The 12,192-nt window shown below is 34.9% G+C and overlaps 1 protein-coding gene across 2 annotated transcripts in view; it reads right to left on the bottom strand.

The window, feature by feature from the left end:
• LOC143677057 (disintegrin and metalloproteinase domain-containing protein 5-like) overlaps positions 1-12,192 on the bottom strand; it is a 96,875-nt gene that overhangs the window by 14,937 nt on the left and 69,746 nt on the right. For both annotated transcript variants that reach the window (XM_077152552.1, XM_077152553.1), the window contains exons 17-18: positions 7,280-7,366; positions 6,508-6,619 (exon numbers count right to left, since the gene is read on the bottom strand). In XM_077152552.1, the coding sequence (XP_077008667.1) occupies positions 6,508-6,619; positions 7,280-7,366 (199 nt within the window). The remainder of the gene's footprint in view (positions 1-6,507; positions 6,620-7,279; positions 7,367-12,192) is intronic.

The following is a 12,192-nucleotide window of genomic DNA, read 5'->3' as shown; positions in this document are numbered from 1 at the left end:
AGAGAAATTTATTGCCCTAAATGCCTATATTAAAAAAGAAGAAAGAGCAAAAATCAAGAAATTAACCACTTACCTGGATGAACTAGAGGAAAAACAGCAAATCAATCCAAAAGCAAACAGAAGGTAAGAAATAACAAACATTAGAGCAGAAAAAAATGAAATTGAGAACATAAAAATAATAAAGACAATCAACAATACAAGAAGTTGGTTCTTTGAGAAAACCAATAAAATCAATGGACCCTTAGCTAGACTGAAAAAAGAAAAAGAGAGAGAGGATACAAATAAATAAAATCAGGAATGGAGAATGGACATAACCACCGACCCCACAAAAATAAAGATGATGATAATAGGATACTATGAATAACTGAATGTTGATTAACTAGACAATATAGACGAAATGGACAACTTTTTAGAAAGGCACAAACAACTCTGCTGGTTTGAAAGCATTATGTGCCCTAAAAAAGGCCATGTTTTAATCCTGACTCATCTTGTGGAAGCAGCCATTTCTTTTAATCCCTATTCAGCACTGGTGGTTGGAAACTTGATTAGATCATCTCCATGGAGATGTGACACACCTAACTCATTCTGTGATGCCAACATTACCCTAATGCCAAAGTCAGGCAAAGATTCTGCAAGAAAAGAAATTACAGACCAATCTCTTCAACAATATAGATGTAAAAATTCTCAACGAAATACTCATAAATTGAATCCAGCAGCACATTAATAGAATTATATATCATGACCAACTGGGATTTATTCCAGGTATGCAAAACCAGTTTGATATAAGAAAATTATTTAATGTAATACATCACATTAATAAATCAAAATGATCCCCTCAACTGATGCAGAAAAATATTTGACAAAGTTAAACATCCTTTCTTGATGAAAACACTTCAAAGAATAGGAATAGAAGGAAACTTACTCAACACGATAAAGGGATACATGAAAACCCACAACCAACATCATACTCAAGGAGAAAAGACTGAAAGATGAGGAGTGATACAAGGATGCCCGCTGTCACCATTGTTAATTCAACATTGTGCTGGAAGTTCCAGCCAGAGCAATTAGACAATTTTTTTTAAAGGCATCTAAATTGGAAAGGAAGAATTTAAAACTTCTGCTGTTGCAGATGATATAATCCTATATTTGAAAATCCAGAAACGTCTACAGCGAAGCCACTAGAGCTAATAAATGAGTACAGCGAAGTGGCAGGATACAAAATCCACACTCCAAAATCATTAGGTTTCTATACACTAGTAATGAGTAATTTTAGTAGGAAATCAAGAAACACTTCCATTTACAATGGCAAACAAAAGAATCAAATATTTAGGAATAAATTTACCAAGGCCACAAAAGACCTATACATACACAACGACAAGAAATCGCTAAAAGAAATCAAAGAAGACCTAAATAGAACGACATAATGTGTTCATGGACCGGAAGACTAAACATGGTTAAGATGTCAATTCTACCCAAATTGATTTATAGATTCAATGCAATACCAATTAAAATCCCACAACTAACTCTGCAGAAACAGAAAAACAATATCTAAGTGTATCTGGAAGGGTAGGGTTTCCTGAATAGCTGGATATATCTTAAGAAAAATGAAGTGAGGAGTCTAACACTACCTGACTTTAAAGCATATGACAAAGCTATAATGGACAAAACAGCATGGTACTGGTGTAAAGATAGATATACTGGCCAATGAAACAAAGTTGTTCACAAACAGACTCTCTCATTTACAGACAATTGATTTTTGATAAGGTTGCCAAGCCCACTCCACTAGTGTCTTCTATAAATGGTGCTTGTAGAATTGGATATCCACATGCAAAAGAATGAAGGAGGATCTTTTTTTCAAATTATATAGGCAAATGAACCCAAATAGATCAAAGACCTAAATACAGGAATCTGAACAAAAAAAAAAACTCCTTTAAAAACTATGGAATCTTGAGTTAGGTGATTGTTTCTGAAGCATCATCCTCAAAGCACGAGCAACAAAAGAAAATATGGATAAGTTTGACTCATCAAAATTTAAATCTTTTGTATATTAAAAGACTTCCTCATGAATGGAAAACAATAATATTTGAAACCATATATCCTATAAGGGTTTAATATCCAGAATATATAAAGAAATCCTTTAACTCAACAACAGAAAGGCAAACAACCCAACTAAAAATGGGAAAGGACTAGATAGACACTTCTCTAAAGAAGATATACAAATGGCCAGAAAGCACATGATCTAAAACAACCTTGCTTCAATCAACTTTTTAAGTTGCACTTCAACTTTATTTTTCCTTCCAAACTTGTTTCCAGGACAGTTTGGAATGTAAGTGAAAGAGATTGGGTGAAAAAGGAATGATGTTATTTCTTTTCCTCTGATGGGGGGCAGTCTCATCTCTTTCCCTTTTTCCTTGTCTTCATCTCCCCTTTTCAGTTTGCTGTTCAGAGAACTTGGGTAAGGGGGGTTGGAATTCACAGGTTGGGGTACATCTTTCAATTATGTTGCCCAACAGTACTTGATTGTAAATTTTTTAAAAATCTACTACATACTTTTCAGCTCTAGGCCTCTTTGTTGTTATTTTATTCTCCTTTATTAAGAAAGAAAGGGGAAAAAACTGTTTCTTTAAAAAAAATTAAAAGTACATGAAATATGTGCTATCAGGGAAATGCAAATCAAAAGCATAATGAGATAGCATTTCACACCTATTAGAATGGCTACTATTTTTTTTTAAATGGGAAATTACAATTTTTGGATAAAATGTGAAGTAATAGGAATACTCATTGCTGTGGCAATATAAAATGGTGCAGCACTATGGAAGACAGTTTGGTCATTCTTCAGAAAGTTAAAATATTGAGTTACCATACGACCCTGCAATCCCATTTCTAAATATATACCAAAAAAAAAAAATTGAAGGCAGGGGCTCGAACAGATAGTTGCACACTGATGTTCACAGCAGCGCTATTCACAATCGCCAAAATGTGGAAGTAACCCAAGTATCCATCAACGGATGAATGGCTAAACAAAATGTGGCACATCCAACACATAATGTTTTAGCCATATAAAGCAATGAAGTTCTAATGCACACAACAACAAAGATTAACATTTAAGACATCATATGTATGATAGGTCAGATACAAAAGGTCAATATTGTATGACCTCATTGATATGAAATAAATATAATAAAAAAATGTATGAAGTCAGAAATAGGTTACAGGGGCCACTCTGGGGTTAGGGAATGGGGAGTTAATGTTTAAATTGTACTGAGTTTCTATTTGAGGTGATGGAATATTTTAGTAATGAATGGGATGATGGCAGGACAACACTGTAAGCACAATTAACAGCACTAAAATACATGGGCAAATGTGGCTAAATGGGTAAATTTTAGGTTGTACATATTTCACTAGAATTTATATATATATATTTTGGATATATATATAATATATATCCATAAGACTGTACCACACAGTGAATTCTAGAATAAACCGTGGACTACGGTTAATAGCTCAATTATAAAAAATGTGCCTTCATAGTCCTTTGAGGAATGGGAGAAAAAAATAAACCTATTCAACTTTATCACTAGGGAAACCCCTGATACTGTGTCAACCATCAGGAACATTCAAATCAATAGGCAAGCTCTTGATCTTGAGGCTTGCTTTTGTGAAACTTATGTTTGTAGTGGAGAAGCTTAGCCTACCTATAAGTATGCCTAAGAGTTACTTCCAGAGAACCTCTTTTGTTGCTCACATGTGACCTCATTCTCTATACGCCCAACTCTGCAAGTGAAATCGTTGCCCTTCCCCTTACATGGAACATGATAATCAGGGGTGAGCCTGGCCCTGGCACCATGGGATCAACAATGCCATCCTGACCAAAAGGGGGGGGAAAGCATAACAAATAAGGTATCAGTGGTTCAGAGATTTCAAATAAAATCAAGCAGCTACTGTGAAGGTCACTCTTATGCAAGCTTCATTTAGATACCGCTACTATAATAACTGGGCAAGCCCTAATCAAAACCATTCCTACCAACCCTAAGGGACTCTTAGGGTGTTAAATAAGTTTCTACAGAGGCTTCATGCACTAGGGTAACGTTCCAGAAACCTACAACCTATAGCTGGGTCCGTGGACTATGTAAGTTCTGAAATGCAGATGGGTCAGCCTCTCAGAACATCAACTAGTTCCATCCACTTACCCCATATTATTGACGGCCCCTTCCAACATGAAAAAGTTAGAATGGCCATAGCCCAAATACCCTAAAGAGTGGAAGAAAGATGAAAGGTGATGCTGAAGTTATATACATAAGGTAGGGCTTAACCAACAAATATGATTGCTGAATAATTATACTGACTTTTTTTAAGTCTCCAGTATCTTAGAGCAGCTAGAAGTAAAAACCTAAAATTGTGGAATTATAACCCATACCAAACTCTGAAATCTGTTCTACAACTAATTTATGTGTTTTAAAATTTATTGCTTTTTTTGCATATATGTTATTTTTCACAAAAAAGAAAAAAGTCTTTTGTGATGGTAAATGCACAGCTATATAGTGACATTGTGAACCATTGATGGTTCACTTTGGATGATTACATGGTATGCGGAAAAATAATATACACCAATAAAAACAATTTTTTAAAATGTGCCTTCATCTGTTGTCACAAATGGACAACACTAATGGAAGGTGTTTATAGTAAACTAGCATTTGAGAACTCTCTATTTTATGAATCATTTTTCTGTAAAGCTACAACTTCTCTAATGAAAATTAAATTTTAAAAAATAGAGAAAGAGGTCATCAGGAGCCTAAAAAAAGATAAACTAACTGAACCTGAGTTGTTTAATTTTATATGTAGTTTGTGATAAAAACTTAATGAAAAACTCATTTATTTTGGAAATAAGAATACTAAAAATATCCAGAAAAATGTCAACAGAAAACAGCAACCAAGTTAAATTTCACTTTATCATTTCTTTATTAAATTGTAACTTCTGTGGGATTCCACTTAAATTTCACAAATTATTAATACCATCTGTGCTCTAAACCATTGTCCCTGAGAAAGAGACATTTAACTTATGATGACATTAATGAGCTTCAGTGTGTGAACAACAGCAAATATTTGAGACATGGATAACTGTGCTGGTTTGAAACTGTTATGTACCACAGAAAAACCACATTCTTTTAATTCAATCTTGTAAGGACAGACCTCTTGTTGGATGGGACCTTTTGATTGGGTTGTTTCTATGGTGACATGATCCACCCAATTTGAGGTGGGTCTTAATCCTTTACTGAATCCCTTTATAAAAGACAGCCAAGAGAAGCTAAGAAAGAAAATGCCCTAGCAAGAAGGAAGAAGGACCTACAGGAGCTGAGAGAGCCTTCTGAAACCAGAAGACGGGAGAGAAAGACCCCAGACGTCACCATGTGCTTTCCCACATGACAGGGAAACCCGGATGCCAGCTGTCTTTCCTCAGAGAAGGCATCCTCTTTTTGGTGCCTTAATTTGGACATTTTCATGGCCTTTGAATTGTAATATGTAACTTAATAAATCCCTTTTGTAAAACTCAATTCATTTCAGGTATACTGCATTCTGGCTGCTTTAGCAAATGGAAACAATAACTTTTACGTGGAATCTGTAGATGCAAAGGACCTGATGGGCAAATGGATAGTCTACCTACTAGCTCCAGGTTATCCCACATAGGGCCCAATCCTTTTAGGAATAAAAAAAGTCCTAAATACTCCGGTGGCATTAATATAATAAGGACTACTGACACTATTTTAAACCAGAAATACATAAAACAGTCCAGAACCAACCATTTGATTTAACTGGTCAAATTATATATACTGGAATTTCTACTCTTAAAATTGGCCAACTTTGGAAATACTTTTTCTTGGTAAACAATGTCAATGTTAATTTAAAAAAAAAAAAAAAAGAATAGTACTAATTTTACACTGTTGTAGATTTTTTTTTTAATCTAACAAATAAAGTAAGTCTAGTTTAGTGACATCACTTGCTTTGGAATCTAGCTTGGAACCTATGCTTGTATTTTCTTACATATTATTTTTGATTAGCACAAGTTTAAGGTTACCGATCAAGATGGCCTTAACTTCCCTTTAGCTGAACTAAAATTTAGACAGGTTCCTCCCTGACTGCAGGTTCCTGACCTCCGTTTCACTCCAGCTCTTACACTACCCAGGCACCTGGGAGGCCCCTAACTCAATACTTCCTTAACTCCCACCTTCTCCTTCCCAGTTCTTCCAAACTCCAGGTGGCCTCATCACCAACAAGGCACACATTCCAAACTAAGAGATCTTAAGTGCAACCTGAGTAAATTACTCACCCATTCAAGTGATCAACCTCCCCCCCCCATTACCTTCCTGTGCTTCTTCCCTTAAAAAGCTGACTGACATTTGTTTTAATGGCATTGCATTCAACTCTCTCTCCTGTTACAGAAACCCCCGAATAAGGCCATCCTTGTCTGTTTAACATTGTCTGGGCCATTTTTTATTTGCCGATACCAACCAGTTTTAATGGGATGTCCGTCGTCAACACTTCCAAACTCTCCTGGCATCGGTTTGCACTCGGGAGGGGCAAAGTCCTTATGGCAGTGACAATGGCCGAAATTATTGCAAACCTGGAATAATCAGAAAATAGAACAATTTCTTACGTAAAATTTTGGCTTTTCAAAGGGACCAATGAATATTCTGTTCTTATTCAACAGATTACCTTAACCTGGATAATTTATTTAAGTGATAATTTTGTGAGATTTTCACATTATCCCTTGAAACTGATCGTACTTTAGAAAGTATATCTATCTTCTATTGAAAATAAATTCTTTCAACTCCCACCACAGACAGACCCCAAAACTTGGGAATTACCAGTAACATGCCACTAATTATTATGTACTTGCTAGCATCATAAAACAGCCCCAAACTCTAAATTAACTAGCAGGACTAGCAAGAAAACTCAATGACCTTCTTTCACCCATTCTGCCTTGTCTTTCATACAAATAAAATCATTGTGTTTATGTGTGACGCAATCATTTTTGGTCCTTACAACACATCCACACCCCACATAGTAACAAAACATTTATACCTTCAGAATCATGTTCAATGTTTCTCTTCCTTAATAAATGGATCATTAGATTTGTTATAAATTATAGACTGTTTAATGACCCAAAATAGCTTGAAAATGGTAAATTACAAAATCATTTAAACTTTTTTTTTTAAATCTCCAAATTGCTTATAGTATTTCTCAAAACATGCTGCTTAAAATGAAAATTGCAGTTACTTACTCCATGCATGCTGCAATGTGTAGAAGGATTGCACACGGCGTTATTGATTTCGTGTCTAACCTCCTTACACTGAAACTTTACACAATACTAAAAGAAAAAAAGAAAGAAATAGAGTCAAATAATTCGACAGTGTGCATGGATTATACATTATAATATTTCTAGAAAATCCCAGAATGCATATTACCGAGAATTAGCATAAAAATCCTCTGGGTATAAGATGAAAAAAATAATGATTGTGACTACATTGAAATAAATGCAGAATAACCTACCTTAAATTGTAAAGAGGTAATCATATGTAAGAAACTGGAAGTTTGAATTTCTTACCATCTAGCACCAGAAACACTCAGAAAGACAATTATCTGGAAAAATAATTTGATTGGTGCTCTGGGTTCAAGAAAGACTTGGATAGCATCTTTTAAATGTCCATGCCTGGCCTACACCAAAACTACATCAGAATATCTGAGGGCTACATCAAAATATCAGTGGCTATCAGGAACATCCAGTTTTGAGAATTACTGGGAGCAAGCATGAGGTGGAAATCAAGTGTATGAGCACAATGTTTTAAAAAGATAAGTGTGACTCGAAGGGGTTACATTATGCGGGTATGATATTTTTTATTCTGCAAACTACCTTCAGTATAAAGGGCAGTAATCAATTCTCTACCTCTCAGTTCTCCTTGTGAAACAGAAGTTAATCTGGTAAAAGTATGGAAAAAGACAGGCCATACAAACATTATTCCCCAAAAAGCAAGAGTGATTATATTAAAATCTGACAAAGTAAACTACAGAGAAGTACTAAAGACTAAGAAGAACATTACACAGTGATAGAAGGAGCAGTTCAATAGGAAAACATAATAATCTTAAATGTGTGCGCAATCCTGAATGTATACACAAGAATCAGTAGATCTAAACACATTGAAACAACAGGAATTGATTTGGGTCGAACACTCCACCCAATACCAACAGGGCACACATTTTTGCAAATATTAAGGGAACATGCAGCAAGATAGATCATATCCTAAATGAGAAAACAAACCTCAACGAATTTCAAAAATTAAAACCATAAGGAGTATCTGGTAATAATGGAGTCAAACTTGAAATCAATAATAGACAATAGAAAACTCTCAAAGCATGTGGAAGGTAAACAACACACTCTTAAAAAAAACACTGTTTCAAAAAAGGAACTCTCAAAGGAAATTTTTAAAAATACACAGAACTGAAAAATTGAAACACCACATATAACATATCAAAATATATGGGATGCAGCTAAAGCCATGTTGAGAGGGAACTGAATGCTTACCTTTAAAATGAAGAAAGGCTTCAAATCATTAGGACTTCAAGAATGTAGGGAAAAAGAAGAAAATAAGCCCAAAGCAGAAAGAAGGAAACAATAGTGTATAGGAGGAGAAATCAATGAATTTTAAAATATGAAAACAATAGAGAAAATCAATGGAAGAAAACATTTCTTTGAAAAAATTGATTAATTTCCAGCAAGCCTGACAAAAATAAAAATTAAAATATGAATCAGTAATCTAAGATATGAAATCAGATTCTGCAGTTATTACAGAGATAGTAAGGGAATACTACAAATAACTTTAGACTCATAAATTCAAAAACTTAGAAGACATCGACCAATTCTAGAAAATTACAATCAGCAAAAAATCGCTAAGAAGAAATCAGTAATCTCAATACTCCTATAAACATTGAAGAAGTTGAATTCATAATTGAAAAGCTTCTGAAAAGAGAAATCTCCAGCACAGGTGGTTTCACTGGAGAATTCTTCCGACATTTAAAGAAGAATAACACCCATTTTACACATGATCTTCCAGAAAACAGAAGAGCAGACAACATGCCTTAATTCATTTTATGAGGCAAACTGTAGACCAATATCTCCCATGCAGTTAGACATAAAAATTTTCAATAAAATACTAGAAAACCAAATCCAATAATGCATAAAAAGAATAATATACCATTACCAACTGGGATTTATAACAAATATGTAAGCATGGTTCCACATTTGAAAATTTATCAATATATCAATAAACTAAAGTAGAAAAATCATATGATTATATACACTGAACCAAAAACAATTTCACGAAGTCCAGCCCATGATTATGGTAAAAACTATCAGCAAGTTAGGAATAGAGGGGAATTAGCTCAATTTGATAAAGGGAATCTGCAAAATACCTACAAGGTAACATCATAGTTAATGATCAAAGACTTAACTCTTTCCTCCTAAAATAGGAGCAAAACAAAGAAGTATACAGTCTCCACTCTTAGTCAACTTAGTAATGGAAGTTCTAGCCACTGCACTAAAGCAAGAAAAGGAAATAGAGAGAAAGAGAGAGATTGTAAAGGAAAAAGTAAAAACTTCCAATTACATGACTGCCTACAAAGAAATCCCAAGTATCTACAAAAATTTCCCAGAACTAGTATGAGTTCGGTAAGGTTCAGGATAGAAAATCAACTTACAAAAATCAGTTGTGCCATGAGGGAGACCCAGGTTCGATTCCCAGCCCAATACATTTCCTATGCACTCTCCCAAAAAACAAACAAACAAGCAAACAAAAGAAAACAAAAAAAAAAACAAGCAAAAATTCAACAAATAGTGCTGCAGTAATGAGATACTCACATGTAAAAAGAATGAAATGTGACCCCCAATATACAAAAAAAATTGCACTTCTATATCACAATAAACATGCAGAAATGAAATTAAAAATACAATACTATTTATAAAGAAAATTAAAAACATGTATACATGTAACAAAAATTTTGTAATTTTGTAAAAAATTACAAAATAATGATGAAAATAATTAACGAAGAGATGTACAAAGTTCATGGGCTGGAAGCATCAATAAAATAAAGATCTCAATTCTATACAAGTTGATCTATAGATTTATTGTATTTTATATCAAAATCCCAGCAAAGTTTTTGTAGGCACATTTTTTCCCTAAGATATAGAATAGCTAAGACAATCAACAGAACAGCTAGAACAATCTTGTCAAAAGAAGAAAACAATGGGGGCAATTGCTCTACCAATATTAATGCTTACTATAAAGCTACAGTAATAAAGGCAGTGTTGTATCGGCAGAGGGACACAAAAACAAAATAACAGAACAGAAAACCCCAATATAGACCCACACAAATATGCTAAACAGTTTTTAGACAAAGGTGCAGAAGCTATTCAATAGAAGAGCAAATAGAGCACAAATAGTGCTGGAGTAATTGCCTAATCATATACAAAACAAAACAAATCTTGACCTGTATCTCACACCTTACTCAAAAATACATATGAAATACAAAACATTTAGGGAAAAAAATGGGAGAAAATCCTATGGGATTCAGAGCTGGACAAAGAGCTCTTCAACATGACACCAAATATGTGATCCATGAAAGGAAAGCTGATAAATTGGACCTCATCAAAATTAAGGGTGGTTGCTCTGTGTGAAATTATAAGATACAAACTGAAAGACAATTTTTGCAGATCGCACCTCCAACATAAGACAAGTGTCTAGAATATATATAGTGAGAGAAATCTTAATATTCAAAAGTAAAAAATTCAAGACTTCAACAGAAATTTTAACAATGATGGAAAATGAAAACGCATATATCATTATACCTTCAGGAAATTCCAATTAGAGGCACAGCACCCCTGTAAGAATGACTCCAACAACCACGAGTGTGGAGGTGACATCATCAACATGGCAATTTAAGACATTCCCTGGAAAAGTCTTATCTCAGAATCAACTGATGAATGGACAAATCCTACTTGCTTGAAACTCTGGAGAAAGGTAGAGATGAGAGGGACACCAACAATGTTCAATTGAAGAAAAATAGCCTCCAAAATCAGATAAGGGATTTCTGTTCCAGAACTACCCGTCTGGACCCCTTCCCCTCACTTGGTCTCTCAGAGCTAGGGAGTCACACAGAGGCAGCATGGCCAGCCCAGGTCCCTCCCGACACAGATACAGACCATAAAGACACTCACAGCAACAAATTTAGAACCCCATGTATATCTGGGTGAAGGGATGCAAGTCTGCAGAGACCCAGAAGCACAACACAAGCAACTGGGGAGTACCGATACAAAAGTGTCTCCAGAAGGAAAATTAAAGAGAGGAGAGTGCATTAGAACTGTTGGCAAGAGTTGTACACACTCAGACCAGGCTCTGCTTGTAGGACCACCTAAACACACAATAGCTCTTTTTGAATTGACCCAACTTTCTTGATACTCAGGTTAGGATACCTAATGTGAAGAAACCAGAGGCAGTAAATCCCCATAGGAAAAAAAAAAATGGTGGGAGAAGATGTCATGGAATTGTTGTAAAACAAGATGGGTCCCTGAACTGAAAAGTGTTAAGGAAAACATCATGCTGGGTGAGGGAGATGATATAAACAAATTATAAGATTTGAGGAGAAAATTCTGCAAGAAAACAAAACAACAAACAGACCAAGATTCCCAGAGCAGGAACAAAAAAAGGCAAGGAAACTTTCTTCTGGGGGTTAAAAGAATTGCACAAAAAGTGCAATCTTTAAAAATTGTACCACATATCCAGGGCAGGAATCAGATGAAGAGCTGAGAAAATCTGAACAGCTAAACACAGGCTACTCAAAAGGTCCAAAATAAGTTGGAATAAGCATCAAAGAAGAGCCTGGATGCAAAATTACTCAAGAATAAAACCCTAGACAGAAGAAGAAACTGACATTCAGGGCTAACATTTAAAAAGAGTCAAAATGGGTGGGCCACGGTGGCTCAGCAGGTAAGAATGCTTGCCTGCCATGCCCAAGGACCCGGGTTCAATTCCCGGTGCCTGCCCATGTAAAAAAATAATAATAAAATATAAAAATAAAAAAAGAGTCAAAATAATCAGATGCCCAGACATCAGCAAAAATATTACTAGCCATACTAAGAAACAG

This window comes from Tamandua tetradactyla, chromosome 3 (genome assembly GCF_023851605.1).
Source record: "Tamandua tetradactyla isolate mTamTet1 chromosome 3, mTamTet1.pri, whole genome shotgun sequence".
Classification (NCBI taxonomy): Eukaryota; Metazoa; Chordata; class Mammalia; order Pilosa; family Myrmecophagidae; genus Tamandua; species Tamandua tetradactyla.
The sequence above is the reverse complement of the archived record's forward strand: the minus strand, read 5'-3'. Positions and strand labels throughout refer to the sequence as shown.